General features: G+C 51.6%; 1 protein-coding gene across 1 annotated transcript; it reads left to right on the top strand.

Annotated features, from left to right (window-relative positions):
• The first annotated feature begins 10,878 nt into the window (after positions 1–10,878).
• Positions 10,879–22,469, top strand: LOC115894040 (general transcription factor 3C polypeptide 1-like). Its single transcript, XM_030920399.1, is given in 9 exon segments — positions 10,879–11,052; positions 12,399–12,686; positions 13,244–13,503; positions 17,565–17,845; positions 18,247–18,763; positions 19,489–19,540; positions 20,600–20,757; positions 20,760–20,794; positions 21,525–22,469. Coding segments are annotated over 9 exon segments (1,926 nt in total). The 5' UTR covers positions 10,879–10,930; the 3' UTR covers positions 21,738–22,469.
• Positions 22,470–23,092: the final 623 nt, after the last annotated feature.

Genomic DNA, 23,092 nt, shown 5'->3' with positions numbered 1-23,092 from the left:
AGCGGGGGGGGGGTAGCCTTCATGGAGGCTGCTGAGGGCCCTGAACTCCCGTGCTCCAAATGAGTGAAAGACCCTGCTCCTGGGTCACCTGCCTTTGTCTATCTCGCCTACGTGTCTCTCAGCTTCAAAGAAGTCGTTCTGGGTGAATGGAGCAGGGTATGCCTGTGCGTGCAGAGGCTTCTGATGGTGGGACCCTGTAGAGCTACAGGGGATGCAGACAGAGAACTGCAAAGGGGGTGAAGTGTGTGTGAGGGAGCCATAAGTGGTGCCGTGACCCAGGAGACTCTGACATTGCAGCCCCTTCGAGAGGCCTAGAGGGGCCTAGTGGCTCATCCCGGCCCCACCCCAGGGTCCGTCCCTGCTCCAGCTCCCAGATCACAGACCTAGAAAAACCACATTTACCCCCAACACAGAGGGCCATATTAGTGAGATGGCAAAGTGGCAAAGTGAATAAGGAAGATGAATTTCTTAACATCTTTGATAAACTTGCACATAATAACCTATTGAACCTTTTTTTTTTTTTTTTTTTTGAGATAGTTTCGCTCTTTTGCTCAGGCTGGAGTGAAGTAGCGCAATCTCGGCTCACTGCAACCTCCGGCCCCTGTGTTCAAACGATTCCTTCTGCCTCAGCCTCCCAAGTAGCTGAGATGATAGGCACCCACCACCACGTCCTACTAATTTTTGTATTTTTAGTAGAGACTGGGTTTCGCCATGTTGGCCAGGCTGGTCCTCGAACTCCTGACCTCAGGTGATCTACTGGCCTCGGCCTCCCAAAGTACTAGGATTACAGGTGTGAGCCGCCGTGCCTGGCCCATCTATTCAATTTTTTCAAGGATGTGTTGACAACAGGTGAAAAAGCAAGGACTAGAGAACCGCAGGCATAACTTGGAGTCTGGTGACCTTTAATATACACGTAGCCCCAGGACCGCTCCTGGGGGAGAGGTGGTGACTTCCAAGGGCCCAGCAGCCGAGCTGGGGTCAGACAGCCAACCTCCCCTGGCTCCTGAGGTCCTGGCTTGCCCCAAAGACCAGCAGGGGAAGAGGCAGGCAGGCAGGATTTGGACACACAACGGAGCTGGAAGTGACCTGTCCAGAATGGGCAGGGGGTGGGCAGGGCAGGAGCGGTCCCTGCTGTCTCCCTCTGCTTTCAGCACAGCTTTCCTCCTCTCTGGGCCCTGTCCATATGGGAAAACGGGAGGTCTCCACAAATCAGGGACAGGAGGAGCCAGGTCTCTAGAGGGAGTTTTCTGTGCCTTGTGCCACATACAGGCGTGCAGGAGGCCCAGGTCCTGGGGCCTCATTTCAGTGGTGGAGAGGCCTGTGCCAGGCAGTGCCACTGATCTAGATGGCAATGGAAATGGCCCTGCCCCCAACATATGGGGCTGGCTGGCACCTGGGATGGAGGGGGCAGTGGGCACGGTCCCCAGCCTGTGGCTTCTCCTGGGGCCTGGTCCTCTCTGGGGCCTGGATAACTGAGGCAGCCTTCAAGGTGGGCCCCGCAGTGACAGCGGAGCCAGGATCAGCAGGAGGGGCAGGGACCTGGAGCAGAGAGCACCCCCGGTCCCCCGGGAGCTCAGGAGAGTGTGGCACAGAGCTGGGACCCTGACCGCTGAGGATGGGCCAGGCCTGGCTGCTGCCGGGTTCCCTTAGGAAACCAAGAGGCAAGTTCTGGGATGTGGAGGAGCGGGATGTGGAGCCCACGGCTCAGGCTAGAAGTGCCACAGGCCACGCTGAGAGACCAACAAGAACACAGGAAGCCACAAGCCCTGAGCCCTTCTGCGGCTCCAGTCTCCCATGAGGGGCAGCGAGGCCAGCAATGGAGAGACCCACAGAGACCTCCCACAGGAACCTCGCAGAGACATCCCGTACAGAGTGAGCACGCTGGGACCTCTCTCTGCCGCAGAGAGAGACACACTGCAGCCTCCACAGAGACCCCACGGAGCTCTCAGAGACCTCATGGTGCCCCACGGAGACCTAGCACAGAGATTCCCAGAGTCCTCACACAGAGAACCCCACAGAGGCCACACTGAGAGACTTCACTCAGTCCCACAGAGACCTCCCGCAAATGTCAGAGATCTTCCGTGGTTCTCACACAGAGACCTCACACAGAGACCCCACAAAGGCCTCAGAGACTTCCCACAGAGCCATAAAACGGGGACTTCATGCAGAGACTCATGCAGCTCACTGCAACCCCCGGCCTCCAGCTCCAGAAAGGGCACACAGCACCCCCCACTGCCTCACAGAGACCTCTCTCAGAGTCCTCCTCACACAGAGACCTTGCCTGGAGATCTCCCCGTCTCCACAGAGACCTTGTACAGATTCCTCACACACAGGCCCCAGGTTGCTCCACACTCATGGCCCAGAAACCTCTCACACAGAATTCCCTCAGACATTCCACACAGAGATTTTGTAGAGCTCTCACAGGGTCCTCACACAGAGACTTCATCTAGTCCCATGGTCCCTCACCCAGAGATTTCACACAGGGACTTCCCACAGAGACCCCACAGAGACCTCTGGAAGATAGCTCCCACGGAGACCTTCTGCAAAGGCCTCATACAGGGGCCTCACAAGAGACAACAGAGCCCTCTCGCTGCCCCGGAGTCCTCCCACAGAGACCTCATGTGGCCTCACAGGTCTCCTACAGGAAGACTCGGATTTCCTAGAGACTTTCCACTTAGAACTCGGGCAGAAACCTCACGCTGAGGCTCCACAGAGACCTCACTCAGAGTTCTCAGCAGGAGCCTAGCACTGAGGCCTCCCCCACGGCGCTCACACAGCGTCCTCGCTGTAGGTGAGATGCCCCTCACAGATACTCCTCAGAGATCCGACACAGGCTTCACAGACACCACACATCCGTTCTTTAGGGGTCCGAGCAGCCACCTGTTGACAGGTCCTTCTCAGTGGATACAAAACCACTTAGCACACGAGCAGCACAGCCGGGATGTCAGCTGCACTCCCCAAGAACCCCGGAGCACCCAGATATTGTCAGCATTGCACTGAAGGGGGTTTTCTGCTTGGGGACATGCTCATACCATTTTTTTCTTTGGTAACGTCGCTGCCTCTGAAAAGAATTATGGATTCCACAAGTAGACCTGCAAATGCTTTTTTTCCCACAGGTTTCTATTAGCTTGAATTCTGACCCACAATTTAGAGAATTCTTTTTCTTTTAATTATTTTTTGAGATGGAGTCTTGCTCTGTTGCCCAGGCTGGAATCCAGTGGGATAATCTTGGCTCACTACAACTTCTGCCCCCTGAGTTCAAGAGATTCTCCTGCCTCAGCCTCCTGAGTAGCTGGGATTATAGGCATGCACCACCATGCCCGGCTAATTTTTTGTATTTTTAGTAGAGACAGGGTTTCACCATGTTGGCCAGCTGGACTCAAACTCCTGACCTCAGGTGATCCACCCACCTTGGCCTCCCAAAGTGCTGGGATTACAGGTGTGAGCCACTGTGCCCACCCAAAAATTTTTAAATGAGTAAAATATTACCAACCTTCAATGAAAGAAAATATCTTATTTGTCCAGTTTGTTATTATCCAGCCAAATTATATCAATGTCATATATTTTTTGAAGTTTGGGGGGGACAAGACTTGAACTTGACATGCCTGACTTCTGTACTTTGAAAATATGATAAAAACCTTTAAACAAAATGAACCCCAGAAATGAAACAAACCAGCAAAGAGGCATCTGGACTCACACTGGTCTCCCAGGGGACTGTGCAGCCAGCACATAATTTCATAGCGAACAGCTTGGATCACGTTTGCAGAGTTCATTTTATTGTTAGCAGGCTAATAATCATGCAAAGATTTTTCACAAACAGGTCAAATCTCTAGCAATATTCTTACTGTATCACTTGAAAAAATACTTCTTAATAATATTATTTTATTCCTTAAAATGCAGTAATGTCCGCAAATAGTAGTATGACACATGTTTCTAAGACATGACATAGTTCTAATGTAATGTTCCGCAAACACAGCTTAAGCAGATGGGCAATTTAAAAGGATTTATTTTTTAAATCGTTCTATGAAATGCACATTTTCTAAGATAGGCAGTAGGGATCCATTTTATATTCATTACAGGGCTAAAAAGGAATGTTTTGAAATCTTACAAAACAAATTAATCTATGCTTGAGATATACGCATAGCCTAATAAATATACTGAGGAAGGGACACATTAACATCTGAGTGGAAGAAGGTATACATTTAATCAGCATTTGCATAATAAAAATGAATATAAATGGCCTCACTAATTATATATGCAGCACTTTCCAAAGGGTGGACTATGGTAAGACTACATACTCCTCACTGCTCATAAGCAAACCGTTGTCCTTGCCTTGGTAGAATCTATTTTAACATCAGCTGTTATCACTAGATTATCCAACAGGGTCACAGTCCTTCCTCTAAGAGAGGCAGAGCTGACACCAAGCCTCTTTTAGCCTATTTGTTTCAACAAGAAATCCCCTTTCTATATTCTTCATAATTAAACATTTTTAACTTAGTTTTTCTACTTCCTTACAATGTCACTGCATCATAAAATAAAGGAATTGACACGGATCTTCAGATTATGTGTGTATATATATATACACACATATATATATAGTTGTATTGTGTTCTTTTCTTTTTTTTTTTTTTTTTTTTTTTTGAGACGGAGTCTCGCTCTGTTGCCCAGGCTGGAGTGCAGTGGTGTGATTTCGGCTCACTGCAAGCTCCGCCTCCCGGGTTCACGCCATTCTCCTGCCTCAGCCTCCCGAGTAGCTGGGACTACAGGTGCCTGCCACCATGCCTGGCTAATTTTGTGTATTTTTAGTAGAGATGGGGTTTCACTGTGTTAGCCAGGATGGTCTCAATCTCCTGACCTTGTGGTCGCCCGCCTCGGACTCCCAAAGTGCTGGGATTATAGGCCTGAGCCACCGAGCTCAGCCTATAGCGGGGACTACAGGCACCTGCAACCACGCCCGGCTAATTTTTATTTTACTTTATTATTATTTTTTATGTTTTTGAGATGGAGTCTCACTCTGTCACCCAGGCTGGAGTGCAGTGGCCTGATATCGGCTCACTGCAAGCTCCAACTCCCGGGTTCATGCCATTCTCGTGCCTCAGCCTCCTGAGTAGCTGGGACTACAGGCGCCTGCCACCACGCCTGGCTAATTTTTGTGTGTGTGTTTTTTTAGTAGAGACTGGGTTTCACCATGTTAGCCAGGATCGTCTTGATCTCCTGATGACATGATCCCCCGCCTCGGCCTCCCAAAGTGCTGGGATTACAGGCGTGAGCCACTGCACCCAGCCTATACTTTTTTTTCAATAGTGCAATTTATACAGATAAGTTTAGTTATCAGAACAAAATAGAGTCAAGTAAATAAAAAAATTCATACAGAAAAATATACTTTTCAAATTGACTCTTTTAACACAGTTAAAATAAGTGATTGTACTTCAGTCATTTGATTTAAATTTGCTAAGAGTGGCCAGAGAGTCTAGAAACATAGAAAATGTCCATACTAAAGCATTGATTGCTAAGACATGTTGAATGTGCTGTTCCTCAATAGTAATTCATAGTTCAGTAACTTATGCAAAATTGCAATGAACAATGTGCATGAAAGCAACATTTCCATCAATCACTGTATATTCATCTGCCATACATTGCTTCAGATGATTTGTGTGTCTAATTTCACAGAATAAATTTGAGCCTTTACCCCAGAAGAAATAATCAACGAGGCTCAATCTGTTAAAAAGGTATTGACAATATTTCCAGGCTCTATTAACATCTATATTTTATTTTTGATTAGATTCACTTAGTCCAAAGCTTGTAAATATTTTTACCATTTGTATGTGCCCAGATGAAATGGATATCAATAATTAGATAATGGAGAAAACAACAAACACAGATCTTTGTTGTTAAAATATTTTACGTCAGAGCATTTTGCTAGAAATAAAGTGATTTTTAATCTCCAGAAAAAAGACTGTCTAAATGACATTCAGAATGTATTACAAATTTAGATTTAGAATAGATTTATGTTTAAAACAGGCCTCATACTACTTTCAATAAATCAGGCACTACAGAACAGAATGTCGCGGGGGGGGGGTGACAATGATGTGAGGACTTCTTAACACTGAGCAAAGAAGCAAAAAACAAGTTATCTTTCTACAGCATTGATCCCTAAGAGTGATTTCCCTTCATAGACTGCGGTACAATTGCCAGTTGCATTATTAATAGTTTACAAAGAACTCCCACAGAAAAACTTTCTGTAGGTTTTCCCCTACATACACAGCTACACTTTCTGCCATGCTCACACTGTTGTCAAAGTACGCGGCATCCAACCACAGACCATCAAGGGGCTTGATAATTGCCTCCTCCATATACCTTCTGAGGTCGGTCAGGTTTATAACCATTCCTGTAACACAATTAATCCTTATAACTGGCCCATGGCCTCGTGGCTTGTCACCTTTTCCAAGCAGGTGCTCTTTTTCTTGGTTGCTCAGAGGTTTGCTGCGGCACCTTCCCTCTTTGTGGGGGGCTGGCCTCCACCACGTTGCAACCAGAAGAGCCCACTTCCCCGGGGACAAGCCTTCTGTGCTCTCCACAGCCACGTCACGCTGCCGCTGTGCAAATGATGCCAATTATAAATCTCAGAAAACTGTAAAATAACGCTGTGCCACGCACAGTAGATGAGGATTTAGAGACGGCTAACGTCTTTCCTAAGAAACATGGGTGACATCGGCCGGGTGCGGTGGCTGCTCACGCCTATAATCCCAGCACTTTGGGAGGCTCAGGTGGGCAGATCAAGAGGTCAGGAGATTGAGACCATCCTGGCTAACAGAGTGCAACCCCGTCTCTACTAAACACACACACACACACACACACACATACACACACACACACACACACACACACACACAAAAGCCGGGCGAGGTGGCGGGCGCCTGTAGTCCCAGCTACTCCGGAGGCTGAGGCAGGAGAATGGCGGGAACCCGGGAGGTGGAGCTTGTAGTGAGCTGAGATCGGGCCACTGCACTCCAGCCTGGGCGACAGAGCGAGACTCCAAAGAAAACAAAAAAGAAAAGAAAAGAAGGAAAGAGAGAGAGAGAAAAGAGAGAAAAGAAAAGAAAGAGAGAGAGAGAGAAAGAAAGAAACGTGGGTGGCATCACTCTGGTTCTAATCATTTTTGTGCTTCAGTTGCCCCCTGGATCAGTGCTTCTGGTGAAATGCAGTCCGTTTTAGGAGGGCCTCACCCTCCTTCACTGTAATAATGTTTGCAGTTCTTTCTTTCTCCTCTATGCCGAACAATCCAGAATTAGCACCCCCTGTTCCCTATGGTTCACAATCTCAACCAGTTTTCTCGAGTGACCACTTCAATTCACACAGCCATCCACTGCTCTTTGTATTTCTGCCACAGTTTCACACCAGTTACAGATTATATACATACTGAAGGTCAATATGTTTATTTTGTAGAGTGTGGTTTCTGGAGTCAGATAAACTCTCCACCTACTAGGTCTGTTACTTGGGCAAGTCATTTCTTGCCTAGATTTACCGGTTTGTTAGAGTTATGTTACTTTACTCCAAAAGATTTTATTCTGTGAATTACATTGCTTTTCTTATTTTTTTTAAATTGTAAATCTAGGGATTTAGGCTTGGTTGTTTTTTTAAAATATCAGTACTTATCTAAACATGTATTTGAAAATTTTACTTTTTTCTTTACATATATTCGAAATCTGGCAGGGCACGGTGACTCATGCCTGTAATCCCAGCACTTTGGGAGGCCAAGGTGGGCAGATTACCTGAGGTCAGGAGTTTGAGACCAGCCTGGCCAACATGGCAAAACCCTGTCTCTACTAAAAATACAAAAAAATTAGCCGGGCGTGATGGCAGGCGCCTGTGATCCCAGCAACTTGGGAGGCTGAAGCAGGAGAATCAGTTGAACCCAGGAGGCAGAGGTTGCAGTGAGCTGAGATTGTGCCACTGCACTCCAGCCTGGGCAACAGAGCGAGACTCCATTAAAAAAAAGAAAGAAAGAAAGAAAGAAAGAAAGAAAGAAAGAAAGAAAGAAAGAAAGAAAGAAAGAAAGAAAGAAAGAAAGAAAGAAAACTGTTAACAGCCTTGCTATGAAGACGTTTTTGTCTGTTTCTTTTACTTTGTGTACTTATTTAATATTAAAACCTCTATTATTGCTCAGCAAAGAGGAGAATTGTTTCCTTGGAGAAAAAAACATCCTTAAGAACTTACTAGTTTAAAGCTGAGCATCTTAGATGTGAAGGTTGTCTTACCTTTTTAAAGATTTTTTTTTATGAGTTGGTAGAAAGTCCTAAAATCTTAGGAACAGAAACAATTGAGAATTAAAAGTCAAGTCATTGTAATGGAGCCATCTGACAGTTTGTGTGTTCTGCTAAGCCAGTAGTGAGTGGGAACAGTTTCTATGTGGGAGTAGAATCAGGGTCCTGATTACCCTAAAAGAGGCTCTTTCTTGTTTGGTGTGAAGCTAAAATATGAAACCGAGAGTGAGTATCAAACAGTATGGGCTTTTTTCAATGGCCATGGAATGGGAGAAGTGGGAGCATAGCCTGCAAATCAACTTCTCAGAGGATTCTTAATGAAGGGGCTAGGTATTAAGAGGAAAGGGAAGAAAATTCATAGTTTTTCTTGGGAAGGGAGGTAGGTTTTTTTTGGAATCAAAGAGCCACCTCTTTTCTGTCTGTTTTTGGTCTCTTCTGGCCATTGTCATGGTGATTGTCAACTGTAAAGGTGCCAGTGGGAGCGTCGTTTAACATAGAAATTGGATTATAATGAAGCCAGAGGGTTTTCAGAGGCCAAGCTTCCATTGCGGATTTTGCCCGCTTCAGCCAGTTTAGTCCTAAGAAGGAACTTCTGACCCCAGACATCCTGTTTTCTAAAACTAAGCAGAGTTAAAGCTGAATGGGAATTTAGCTGTGTCGCATAGGCATTGGTTGGGCAACAAGAGCAGGGTAGGGCTCCAGCTAAGCCACGTAGGCACTACAATGGGTAACAGAAAGGATGGTCTCCAGGCACTTCAGAGAAACCAAGGACAGCTACCCCCAAAACTCAGAGTAGCCAACTGGGCTGTTCACAGGAGATGCCTTAACTCAAAGGTGACCAGATTCCACGGGAGAGGAGACCCGGAGGAGACCTGGAGAGAGTTCAGAAGCTGTCCCAGAGAAGATTTGGAGAGAACTCAGAGACTGTCCCGGAGGAGAGGTGGAAAGAGCTCAGAGGCTCTCCCGGAGGAGACGTGGAGAGAGCTCAGAGGCTGCCCCAGAGAAGCCGTGGAGAGAACTCAGAGGCTGTCCCGGAGGAGATGTGGAGAGAGCTCAGAGGCTGTCCCGGAGGAGATGTGGAGAGAGCTCAGAGGCTGTCCCGGAGGAGACGTGGAGAGAGTTCAGAGGCTGTCGTTACTGCTGCACTTGGCTGTTTTTCTTTGGATAATTATTGCAATCCATTTTAGTGATTCAGGTGTTAAATCACAGTCAAGCACCTATTTACGTAGTGGTGAGTTCCTTTATGTTGTGAGTTCAATGTCATTTGTGGGGACAGTGATCCAGGGAGGTGTTGGGAGGATGAACTTTTTGCTAAGTGACTTTGCAACCATAAAAAGTCATCTAACAAAGATGCTAGAAAAGCAAATATCCTACTAACTTCCTAGTCAGAAAAATGTCCAACACCATATTTATTTAGGGGCAAAATTACATATTCAGAAGAATTTTTCACAAAAAAACAGTGATGGGAGGAAATTACACGTCTGGGCCTAGCAAGTAAGACAGTTGTGCTGCGGGATCCCAGGCCTCGGGAGGTTACTGCCGTCACAGTCCCCAGGCTGTGGGCCCCTTTGTCAGCTGCTCTTCTGAAGGCAGGTCTCCTGTCCATGCCTTCCCCTTTGCTGTCCAGATGGAGACTGGAGACACAGCATCATACACAGCTGACAGGTGGTAACCTTATTAACTAATTCTGTTTCACAGGACACAATTTATACACTTCATGGAAATGCTTCTCACTGCCTTTTTTTACGACTTCAAGGTAGAAGTAGGTAACAGTGCTAAAGTCATCTTCCTAGAATCACAAAGTCCATGGTTTGCTGTCCCTAAAAGTATTTCTATTAGTTTACTAGGGCTGCCATAACAACATACCACAGCCTGAGTGACTTAAATAACATACATTTATTTTCTCACAGTTCTGGAGGCTGGAAGTCCAAGATCAAGGAACTAGCACATTTGGTCTCTTCTGAGGCCTCTCTCCCTCCCTTGCCGATGGCCGCCTTCTTACTGTGTTCTCACATGATTGTCCCGTGGTCTGTGTGTGCTCTCTGTCGACATCTCCTCGTCTTACAAGGAAATCAGTCTTACTGATTAGGGCCCACCTATATAACCTAATGTTACCTCAATGATCTCTTTATAGGTCCTCTGTCCAAATACAGCCCCATTCTGAGATAGTAGAGGTGAGCACTTCAACATAAATTCGAGGCAACACAATTCTGTCCATGACAATTGTCCACCTTAGTTTTATAGTGAACCAAGTCTGTATAAAAGACTTGACAGAGTGGTAGACCAGATGACTCTGTGTTGATTCCGTCTGTCTGCATTGAAAGCAATCGGCTTGGGAGTGAATAGCCCCCTGTCTCGTCAGTTCCCCGCCCTTTGTGGTCTCTGGAAGTGTGATGTGATGGTCCGAGAACTGGGATTGCCGACTTCCTCAGCACCCCTCCCCCCCCACATACACGCAGTCACACACACACTGACATACACACACGCCAGTCAGGGCCTCCCACGATCGGTACTTCCTCTATAAAGCATCAGCCACAGCCTCTGCCTCCACATACCCCAGCCTTTTCCCTGGCCGGCTGGAGAACCCCACTCACCCTTGCCTCACTGTGTTGCAGACTTTCCGCCTCTATCGGGAGTACAAGGACCACGTTCTTGTGAAGGCCTTCATGGAGTGCCAGAAGAGGAGCTTGGTCAACCGGCACCGGGTCAACCACACGCTGGGCCCCAAGAAGAACCGGGCCCTGCCCTTCGTGCCAATGTCCTACCAGCTATCCCAGACCTACTACAGGTGAGTACCTGTCAGGAGCCCTGGGTACTCCGAAGTTGAGCCACATAAAGAGGAGCAAAGGAAGCATTGTGGCCATGAAAGCATGTTGGAGCCGCGGCCCCTCGCAGCCTCATGCGCAAGACGCAGGCTCTGGGGTTTCCTGCAGCCCCTCTCCTCCTTCCTGGTGTGGGGATCAGGTGAGTGCTAGCAGCATCTTTGTGTTGGTGGTGTTGCCATTTTGCAGGTGGTTTGTTTCTGTTTCTCTCATCAGATGGAGTGAAATCGGTTTTGAATTTAATAATTGGCCCAGCTGGAAGTTCACCCTCCAGTTCCAGCATAACCTCAGTCCCTCTTCCATGTAGCCCTGAGACCCGGGAAGTCTCCTGGGCCCATTCGCAGCTCCAGCAGCCGGTGCGGGGTTGGGGTGCGGAGGTGCGTCCAGACAGACATCCTCCTGGGGCTCCCTCCTGAAACGCTCTTGCAGTGTGGCTTCATGCCGCAGAGAGCGCTGCACCACCAGCCTCCTGACCACATGCAGAGTCCCTGAGAACATTCCCAAGCCGCTACCTTGGCAGCTTTCCCCTTCATACCGTTCTCCTTGCCCACCCTCAGGTCTGCACAGGGCTGCAGTCAGATGCTCAGAGACAGCACCATGAATCTTCTTTCAGTTCTTTGATACCATCCCTTCCCCGTGATGGCAGACACTTCCTTCTCCCTAACCCTCACCCCGAATGACCCTCAGGCCTCTGGGAAGTAGGTGTGGCAGCAGAAGATACATGTCCAAGTCCAACAAGGCCATTTGTCACGGAGACACTGCTCTGACCGCATGTCCCCATCTGAACCGAGGGCAGTGGTCAGCAGACAAGGAAGGCCTTTTGGGTCCCTCCCTCTGACCCTGGTAGCAGGGTCGTGGAATGTTGCTCTCTGGACAGAGCCGGGGAAGTGCCTCACCAGGTGCTGCATGGAGACAGCTTGGGCACACATGTGAGACCAGGGCTGGCTTTGTGTGGGGACTGTTATTACAGAAAGCATGCTCACCATCCCTAGTTCAGCAACTGTGTACAGTGAGTGCCTGTGAGGTGAGCCTGCCAGCACCCTCCTGGAACACAAGGTGAGGCCACATTGAATTGACGAGGAAACGGTACTCTGCATGGAAGGTACTCAGGCTAGCGGGGAAGAGAGACACAAACACCGCTAGATGGGAACACAGCGCCTTCATTTGGGATGGGACGGAGAGCTTTAGGGGAGAAGTGGGGTATTTTGCTTAGTTCTCATCATAATGATTTGACGTGCTCATAGCCTGTCCAAATGATGGCTTCCTACGGCCGGCCATCAGTCAGGCCCTTCCTTTCTTTTTGTCTGTGTAGGATTTTTACGTGGCGATTTCCAAGCACCATCTGCACGGAGTCATTCCAGTTTTTGGACAGAATGCGGGCTGCCGGCAAGTTGGACCAGCCTGATCGTTTCTCTTTCAAAGACCAGGATAATAATGAGCCCACAAATGACATGGTGGCCTTTTCACTGGACGGCCCTGGAGGAAATTGTGTGGCCGTCCTGACCCTCTTCTCTCTGGGCCTTATTTCCGTGGATGTCAGGATCCCGGAGCAGATCATCATAGTAGATAGCTCAATGGTGGAGAATGAGGTCATCAAAAGGTAAGAGCCCGGCGTCCACAGCATCAGGTCTGGCCATGTGCTAGGCATTGGCCAGACACAGACCGGCAGGGGTCGGTAGTGCTTTCCGGGAGCTTGCAGGATGGGCGTTGCAGATGAGTGACTGGGGATTGTAGGCCAGTGTCCAAGGCGTCCTCTGCTGATGCCTCCCAGGTGTTACAGGAATTGGCCAAAGAGAAGGATGCAGCACAGTGGGGCAGGGGAGGGGCAGGGAAGAGAAGGGAGGACTGGTCCCGAGGGCCTTGCAACAGAACTGGGGCTTCCTGGGGAAGTGGGTGTTTTCTGGACTGAGAGACGGGCAAGAGGAACAGTCCCCACAGAGATGCAGATACGTGACAAGGGGTGAGCACGTTGCACAGGAAGGTGGGAAAGGGGATGGATCTGGGGCAGCCGTCCACACCAGCCTTGGTAATGAAGCACAGCCAGCTGCTGGGGCCACTGCTGAGGCCCAGCCACAAAGGCCTCTCGAGGGAGGGGAGAGGCTGCAGTAGCAGCTGGCTGGCCTGTGCTTGGGTATCCAGGTCACAATTGTCTTCTAGCTTGGGGAAGGATGGCAGCCTGGAGGATGACGAGGATGAAGAGGATGACTTGGATGAAGGCATAGGGGGCAAGCGCCGGAGCATGGAGGTGAAACCTGCGCAGGCCTCCCACACCAACTACCTGCTGATGAGGGGCTACTACTCCCCCGGCATCGTCAGCACCCGCAACCTCAATCCCAATGACAGCATCATGGTCAACTCCTGCCAGATGAAGTTGCAGCTCCGCTGCAGCCCTGTGCCCGCCCGGCTCAGGCCCGCTGGTGAGTGCTCCCGCTGGTGCTGGGGGAGGCCCGGCCTTGCCCAGCTCAGGCCCGCTGGTGAGTGCTCCCGCTGGTGCTGGGGGAGGGCCCGGCCTTGCCATCATCCAGGAGGACCCTGAGGCCTGGCCTGAGACCTAGACCTTCGGGCTCCCCAGGCCAGGCATGCAGCCACAGGACACACGGAAAAACACACCCCATCCTTGCAGCCAACTCAAGGGACACCTTCCCCAGGTGCCGGTGCTGTGCCCACACCTCTGTGGGAGAGCTCCCCGCACCACCGCTGTCTTTTAGTCACAGCTGTGCCACAGGCACCAGGAAGAGCAGAGTACTCCCGCCTCCCCACCCCGCCCACTCTCCCCGGGGGGCAGCGGGGCTCTAGTCTCCTGGTGCTTAGTAAAGTTCGTGCTCTTAGGAACCTTTTAGATACTATCTTTTGACCCCTTGCTAGGAAAGATGAGTATTCCACTCACATTCATGATTTCCTGCCTCCTTTACTTCCAATTTTGACACTATTTTAGTTCTATTGATGACCTTTGAAACTTTACTTTTTATTTTTATTTATTTATTTGAAATGATTGAGACGGGGACTCACTATGTTGCCCAGGCTGGTCTCTAACTCCTGGCCTGAAGTGATCTTCCCGCCTCCGCCTCCCAAAGTGATGGGATTACAGGCGTAAGCCACCACACCAAGCCTATTTTTTAGAGACAGGGTCTTGCTCTGTTGCTTAGGCTGGAGTACAGTGGCACGATGATAGTTCACAGTCATCTCTAGCTCCTGGGCTCAGGTCATCCTCCTGCCTCAGTCTCCTAAGTAGCTTGGACTATAGGCATGTGCCACCACAGCCAGCTACTTTTTTAATTTTTTGTAGAGACAGCGCCTTGCTCTGTTGCCCAGGCTGGTCTCAGGCCTCAAGGGATCCTCCCGCCATGGCCTCCCAAAGGGGTGGGACAACAGGCATGAGCTACCATACCAGACCTAGTTTATGTAATATTCTAAGTCCTTTGTTGCCATTTCAACCATGTTCTCAGCGTCTTTACCAGGAGTAGATTCTATGTCAAGAAACTTAAGAAACCACCTTTGCTCGTCTATAAGAAGCAAGTCCTCATCTGTTCAAGTTTGATCCTGAGATTGCAGCAACTCCATCCCATCTTCAGACTCTGCCTCTAGTTCTCTTGTCATTTCCACTGCATCTGCAGTTACTTTCTCCACTGAAGACTTGAACCCCTCAAAGTCGTCCATGAGGGTGGGAATCAACTTTTTCCAAACTCCTGTTGATGTTGGTATTTTGATCACCTCCCATGAATCACAAATGTTGTTAACGGCATCTAGAATGGTGACTCCTTTCCAGAAGATTTTCAGTTTACTTTGTCCAGATCCATCAGAGGAATCACTATAGTAGCTATAGCCTTACGAAATGAATTTCTTTCTTTTTTGAGACAGAGTTTCACTCTTGTTGCCTGGACTGGAGTGCAGTGGTATGATCTCAGTTCACTGCAACCTCCACCTCCCAGGTTCAAGTGATTCTCCTATCTCAGCCTCCCGAGTAGCTGGAATTACAGGCACCCACCACCACACCCGGCTAATTTTTGTATTTTTAGTAGAGATGGTGTTTTACCTTGTTGGGCAGGCTGGTCTTGAACTCCTGCCCTCAGGTGATCCGCCCGCTTAGCCTCCCAAAGTGCTGGGATTACAGGTGTGAGCCACTGTGTCCAGCCATCAAATGTATTTCTTAAATAATAAGACTTGAAAGTGAAATAACTCCTTGATCCATGGGGTACAGAATGGATGTTGTGTTAGCAGGCATGAAAACAACATTCATCTCCTTGAACATCTCCATCAGAGCTCATGCGTGACCAGGGGCATCATTAATCAGCATACCATTTGGAAAGCAATCTTTTTTGTCTGAGCAGTAGGTCTCTACAGTGGGCTTAAAATATTTAGTAAGCCACATTGTAAACAGACATGCTGTCATCCAGCTTTGCAGTGCTTTTTATAGAGCACAGGCAGAATAAATTAAGCATAATTCTCTTCCCTAAGAATTTGGGGATGGGAAATGGGCACTGGCTTCAACTTAAAGTCACCAGCTTCATTACTTCCTATCGAGAGTGGGCTGTCATTTGAAGCCTTGAAACCAGGCCTTGCCTTTTCCTTTGTAGCCATGAAAGTCCTAGATGGCATCTTCAATATAAAGCTGTTTTGTGCACATTGAAAATCTGTTTAGTGTATCCACCTTCATCGCTGATCTCAGCTAGCTAGAGCTTCTGGAGAACTTGCTGCAGCTTCTCCAGCAGCACTTGGTGCTTCACCTTGCACGTTTATGTTACCGAGACGGCTTCTTTCCTTAAACTACATGAACCAACCTCTGCTAGCTTCCAGCTTTTCTTCTGCATCTTCCTCACCTATCTCAGCCTTCATAGAATTAAAGAGAGTTAGGGCCTTGCTCTGGATTAGGCTTTGGCTTAAGGGAAGGTTGTGACTGGTTTCATCTATCCAGACCGCTGAAACTTTCTCCATATCAGCAACAAGGCTGTTTTTGCTTTATTATTGTTCGTGTGTTCCCTGGAGTAACACTTTTAATTTCCTTCAAGAACTTTTCCTTTGCCCTCACAACTTTGACTAACTTCGGCACAAGAGGCCCAGCTTTCGGCTGTCCTGGCTGTCACCATGCTTTCCTCGCGAAGCCTGATATTTTCTAGCTTTTGATGTAAAGTGAGAGATGTCCAACTCTCCCTTTTACTTGAACACAGAGGGGCCATTGTAAGGTTATTAACTGGCCTGACATCAATTTTTTTTTTTTTTTTTTTGAGATGGAGTCTCACTCTGTCGCCCAGGCTGGAGTGCAGTGGCGTGATCTCGGCTCACTGCAAGCTCCGCCTCCCGGGTTCACGCTATTCTCCTGCCTCAGCCTCCCGAGTAGCTGGGACTACAGGTGCCCACCACCACGCCCGGCTAATTTTTTTGTATTTTTTAGTAGACATGGGGTTTCACCACTTTAGCCAGGATGGTCTCGATCTCTTGACCTCGTGATGCGCCCACCTCGGCCTCCCAAAGTGCTGGGATTACAGGCCTGAGCCACCGCACCTGGCCAATCTGACTTCAATATTGTTGTGTCTCAGGAATAGGGAGCCCCAGGAGAGGGAGGAAAATGGGGAATGGCTGGTCCCTGGAGTTGTCAGAACACACATGACATTTATCAATTAAGTTTGCTGTCGTATGTGGCATTGTTTGTGGCGTCCCTAAATAGTGACAATAGTTAAGGACAAAGGTCACTGATCACAGGCCACCGTCACAGATACGATAATCCTGAAAAAGATGAAATATGAGAATTCCCAAGCATGACAGACACAAATCGAGCACACGGTGTTGAGAAAGTGGTGCCCGTAGACTCTCTTGGCGCAGACTTGCCACAAGCCTATAGTATGTAAAAAACCCAAAAAACAATATCCGTGAAGCACAGTAAAGTGAGGTGCATTGTTGAAGTTGATGGTGTTCGCTATATGTTTCATAACCACAGTTAGAATTCTGTACTTTGTCTGGAGTTTGGACTGGGCAAAAATGTAGTGATAACCTATCGATTATGGCCTTAGCAGAGACATATTCCATAGGAAGCAACAGAAGCCAGCCCTGGCTAGTGTAGGCAAAAGTGGGGTGTGTAGAAGGGGCCTGGTGTATCTCACAGGGTCTAAGGAACAGTGGGCACATGAGCAGCAGGAAGGGATTGGACCAGGCCAGCCCTGGTCAGGGACTCCCCCTCAGAGCACTGGGCTTTACAGTTCTCGAACCCCAGTCCTCGGCCTCCGTGCCCTTCACTTTACGTCTTGAGCAGGAGAATCATAGTGGCCAGGAGAAATCCAGTCAGCTATAGTCAGAGGCTCAGGGTCATGGATCAGGAGCCTGATGCCAGGGGCCCAGCCTGTCCGCCCAGCAGGTGACCCTGGTGGCTGTCGGGGAAGCAGTGAGTTGGTGCTGGAGCGTGCCTTTCCTGAGTGTGGCCTGTGCATTGGGCAGGGGAGGGGGGCCTCTGTCGGGCTGCCTCTGATCTTCCTCCGTGTCCCCACAGCCGCTGCTCTGGAAGAGCTAACAGTGGGAACCTCCTGCCTCCCTGACACGTTCACCAAGCTGATAAAGCCCCAGGAAAACACCTGCAGCTTGGAGGAGTTTGTCCTCCAGCTGGGGCTGTCTGGGTATAGTCCCGAAGACCTGACTGCTGCCTTGGAGATCCTGGAAGTCATTATAGCCGCGGGTTGTTTTGGGATTGACAAGGAGGAGCTACGCAGATGGTTCTCGGCCTTGGAGAAGGCAGGTGGCGGGCGCACCAGGACATTCGCAGATTGCGTCCAGGTGAGCTGTGCCTTAGGTTAGCCGGATATCACTGAAGCGGAAATTGCAGCTCCCAGGCCAGGTGCACACTGAAGATGGGCTTGATTTGGGGCATAGCATGCTGCATTCTTTTTAAACGTTGAATGAGTCATTAACATTTGAAAACTGGGGCATTTCATGTCCGCATTGAGTTTGCAGTTGTGGATTCACAACCGCACCACAGCTGACGTGGTTCACGGCAGCCAGAGAGGAAGAGAAGCTGCTCCAGGGCACAGGGCTAGCAAGGGGCAGCCCCGGGTTAGGAGCCCGCCCGCCTCGCAAGCCTGGGCTGCTCGGGGCACTCAACCCGCCAGGGAGGGGAGGTCACCAGCGCGGAGGATCCCAGGCTCCCCACAGACCCCCTGTGTCTCCTGCCTCCCCAGGCCCTCCTGGAGCAGCACCAGGTGCTGGAGGTCGGCGCCAACACTGCGCGCCTGGTAGCCATGGGCTCTGCCTGGCCCTGGCTCCTGCACTCGGTGCGGCTGAAAGACAGAGAGGACGGCGACATCCAGAGAGAAGACCCCCAGGCCAGACCCCCAGAGGGGTCTTCCAGCGAGGACAGCCCCCTCGAGGGGCAGGCACCTCCTTCTCACAGCCCCCGGGGCACCAAGAGGCGTGCCAGCTGGGCCAGTGAGAATGGGGAGACCGACACTGAGGGCACCCAGATGACCCCTGCCAAGAGGCCAGTACTCCAGGACTCAAACTTCGCCCCCATCCTTGGGCCCAGAGCTGAAGATGGAGCAGAAGCCCAGGCCCCATCTTCACCCCCAGCTCTTGAAGACACCGCTGCAGTGGGGGCAGCACGGGAAGACCGAGAGGGTGTTGGGGAGTTCAGTTCCCCAGGCCAAGAGCAGCTGAGTGGCCAGGCGCAGCCTCCAGAGGGCTCTGAAGACCCCAGAGGTACCGCGCGCCTTGTCCCCCACCCCACCTCACTCCACCCGCGCTTTCCCTCCCCTCCGCCCCGATGGACCCCACGCCTTCCTCCGGGATATGGGGGACCTGCCACTGACACAAAAGGGGCTTGACTTCAGCTTCTGGGAGACTGAGCCCCGACGGGGCAGGATGCTGCCTATAAATGGATTTCCAGGGGAGCACAGGCCTCCCACACCCCCAGGCAGCACTGTGAGTTCTGGAGTGGGAGCTCAGGCGATGGGGCCAGCGTGTGTGCTGCAGCGGCTGCTGTGGGGCAGTGACCGCACGGAGGTCTCGCCTTCCTCGGGTGGCAGCACGCCCTTTCCTGTCCTGCATGTCTGTCAGCAGCAGCGTTCTCATGTGGCTTCTCTGGGCGTTTTTGTTTTCTTTGGGCTGTTTTTGCCTCGGGCTTTACACCACCCTTGTGGTCAGGGCTTCTGGGTGGAAAATGAGGTGTTCGCTGGCTTCCTCCGGTGTGGGGCTTGTCCGGGCCTGGGACGCTGCTTGCATGTGACACTGTGTGCGGCAGTCTCCCCGGCCCCGCCACCTCCAGAGTGGCTGCTCTGTGAGATGATCGTTGTCGTTTTTTTTGACGCTTCATCCCCTGAGCCTCGAGGTGCCCTGCTCATGCTGGGTGCCATGCTGAAGGTGGGGAGGCAGAGATGGCTTCCCTGACTTTCCGAGTCTCTCTCATTCTCTTCCTCTTCCCTCAGGGTTCACAGAGAGTTTTGGAGCCGGCAGCATCTCCCATGCAGCGCGGGAAAGGTGGGTGTGTGGGGTTCTGGCTCCAGGGCTTCAGGTGGGGCTCTTGACAGGGACCGAGGGTGAGGATTTGTGTGAGGGTTTTTGAGAGTCTTTCCCCAGGTGCCAGCTCTGACAGGCTGCCCAGCACCGTGGTTCTCGGCAGGGGTACTTGGAGGGGCGCGGTGGGTGAGCAGCAGGCGTGCTGAGCACCAGCAGTGCCCAGGTCGGCCTGGAACAAGGGCTGTGCTTCCAGAATGCCCAGGGCCCTGGCGGAGAACCATGCCTGGTGCTGTCAGCTGCGCTTCACTGGCTCCTCACGACCCACAGGCACCTCACCCGCTCCTGCAGATGAGCCGGGGCCACAGAGGGATAAGCCCTGAATGCCCAGCTGCCCCCGGGACAACTGTGCCACAGAGTTACAGGAAGCAAGGGGGCCACAGAAACCCCTCTGGTGGGGGCGCCTCCCATGAGTGTGTGTGCTGACCCCAGATTGGGAGGGCCCAAGTGCCCTGTGTCCTGGCTTTCAGGAGCTCAGGTGTGCCCCTCCAAGGCCCAGCCTTAGCGATAAGAGCCAGGTGTCCAGCTCTTCTGGGTCCGCCCCACTCCTGGGCCCCGGGTGGCTGTTCAGTCCCTGGTTTAGTAGCAGTTCAGTCCCTGGTTTCAAGGAAAGCGTTCCCGGAACTCTGCACATGGTGTGGGGCAGAGCTTCAGGGTCATGCTCCTGTGAGCTTCGCCACAGCCTGGAGGTAGCTGCTGCCCGGACTGCCAGGAGAGCTGGCAAGTCCAGGAGTCTCAACTCTTGGCCCTCTCCTGCCAACGTGGGTGGGCCCACTGAGGCCTCAGTTACAGCTGCATCTGAGTAGGACCCCACGTCGTGGTTCCACCCAGCTGGCGGTCAAGGGCCCCTCTGTCCAGACAGGAGAGAAGCGGGGAGTTTGGAGAGCAGAGAACAAGAGGTGGCGGCTGGTCTCAACCCTGTGACCTGGGCCAGGCCCAGACACCCCTGAGCCTCAGTGTTCTGTCTGAACAAGCTGCCCTCCTGCCCCCGCCAAGCCCTGATGCCAAGCCCTCCCCCTGCAGGGACTGTGAGAGCACCTGCTTCATAGGCCGGCCATGGCGTGTCGTGGTGGATGGCCACCTGAACCTGCCCGTATGCAAGGGTATGATGGAGGCCATGCTGTACCACATCATGACCAGGCCTGGCATCCCCGAGAACTGCCTGCTGCACCACTACCAGGGGTCCTGCAGCCTGTCGCCGTGCTGGAGCTGCTCCAGGTATGGGGCCTTCCCAGGCTCAGCGGGGGGTGGGGGCGGCTGGGTGCTCTCAGTGGCCCGGCCATGATGTTCAGGCCCCAGGCAGCATGCGGTATCACCATACTGCTTACCTGCACCCCCTCCCCCAGCTTGTCCTGGGCTCTTGCCTCTCAGGCCATCCCTCGGTGTCCTTCACCAGCTCCATGGAAGAGGGGGTGCCTGGTGCTTGTCTCTGATGCTTTCTCTGTGCCAGGGGTCACTAACTCACGAGCCCGCAGGGCCCCACGGGTCAAGCAGCTGCCCCCTGGTGCGGCTGCTTCCTGCTCGGCTGACAGTTGCCCCGTGCTCCGTTGGCCCAGTGCGCATGGGGCCTCCAGCTCCTCTGGCAGCTAGGAGCTTGAAGTTCAGTGTCACATTCCCCGCGAGCCAAACGGAACTCCACCTGGAAGCCAGTCTTGGCTCACAGGACGCTGGGATGCAGCCCCTGCTGCAGGCCTCTCCTCCACAAATGAGATTCAGCGTGGTGGCTCCAGCCTGCGCTGTACACATGCTACTCAGGCCGCTGCCTCTCCCACCAGGGCCTTTGCCTGAACCCTCCTGGTACATCCCCACTTGACTCATGCCCAGTTCAGGTGCCCCCTGCTCTAGGATGTGGCTTCCTCATACAGAGAGAGCATTCCCTAAATGGTTGAAGAATAAATCAAGCAGGCGAGGGTAGTGCCACTGTAACCTGTGTGTCTGGTGTCTCCAGGGCCTGGAGTCCCTCGGCTGCATCCGGAAGTGCTGGCTGAGAAAGCCAAGGGCCGTCTCACTCTTCTCCACACCCGTGGTGGAGGAGGTGGAGGTGCCCTCCAGCCTGGACGAGAGCCCCATGGCCTTCTACGAGCCCACCTTGGACTGTACCCTCCGGCTGGGCCGTGTGTTCCCCCACGAGGTCAACTGGAACAAGTGGATCCACCTCTAGGACCCCTATGGGCGTTCCCTCCCTCCAAGCCACCACCTGCCACACCACTCTGCCTGATGCTCGGCAGACCCCACTGTGCCCCGGCCTTGGGTCTGCCGAGCCTCCTGCAGCAGGGGACAAGTGCTCTGGCCAGAGTCACAGCCCGACATGTTTCCCACTGTCCTGGAACTCTGGAAAGAGGGGCTCCCCCGCCTGCCTGCTCCCCAGGCTCTTCTGGGCCTGCCCCTTGGGAACTGGCCTCATCACACCGGGAGTTGGTGCTTGTCTCTGGGTCTCCAGAGTTCGCCCCGCCTGTGCACACCTCACATTCCAGACTCCAGCCATCTTGGCAGGATCTCCTGGCTCCTTGAGTGCCCAAGTGCCACCAAGAGGAAGGGCCTTATGGGATATGCCTTGCAGAATAGGGATTGGTGTGCGCTGCTGCCGGGGGACCTCTACAGGGACTGTGGCCCCTCGGCAGGCAGGACATTCCAACCCCTGGCTGGAACTGAACCACCCAGAGCAGAGCAGCTCCCTTTCCGACCTTGCAAGTCACCTGGCAGGCCCCAGCTGGGCTGGCTGTCTGTGTCCCTCGGCCTGGCTGGTGACTCCCTGCGGGCTGGAAATGAAGAGTCCCTGTAGGTTTGGGTTTTGTTTGTTTTATTTTGTTCTTTCACCTTTTTTCCTCATTAAAAAAAAAAGTCCCTGTGGAGTGTATTTATTTATTTTTTGATTAAAGGGAAGTAAAATGCATTCTGTTTTGTGTGTTTCCTAAAGAATCAGTGATTCCCCTAGGGGACTCCCTACTTTGGCTGCAGAACAACCTGGAATGGCTGTTCCCAATGAAACCAAAGGAAGAGGGAAGGCCCTGATCCTGAGCTCGGCAGCCCCGCCTGGCCTCAGCCAGCGGTGAGACATGGCCTCCAGGATGGAGAGGGCCACAGGCGACTCCCTCGCCGCCTTCTCAGCTGGTCCCAGGCCTGTCCCCCACAGAGCAGCTCCCAGCCCAGTGCCAGGCCCAGGATCAGCTCGGCTCAGCACAGCTGGTGCCGTCGGCAGGGCCTGCAGATGGGTCTGGCACCTTGAAGTTCTCTTGAGCTCACATGGTTACATTTTTAAGTTAGTTGCCAACATTTTTAAAATGTAGAGTTCACATTTTTAAAAAAAAATTCAGATCTCTTAAAATGGAAAGTTCCAGTAACAATGGACTTAGCTTCCTGCCTATGGCAGTCAGAGTGTGGAGCAGAGGCCGTTCCCTCTAGGTGGGATGGGCCTCGCCCTGGCCAGCTGTGTCTCACACCCACCTGCAGCTTCTCTCACCTAGAAAAGTGTCCCCTCTGGGGAACGTGTACCCTTAGGACCCCTGACCTGACCCA

Source organism: Rhinopithecus roxellana, chromosome 16 (genome assembly GCF_007565055.1).
Source record: "Rhinopithecus roxellana isolate Shanxi Qingling chromosome 16, ASM756505v1, whole genome shotgun sequence".
In the NCBI taxonomy this organism is placed as follows: Eukaryota; Metazoa; Chordata; class Mammalia; order Primates; family Cercopithecidae; genus Rhinopithecus; species Rhinopithecus roxellana.
This window is presented reverse-complemented; position numbering and strand designations above follow the sequence as displayed.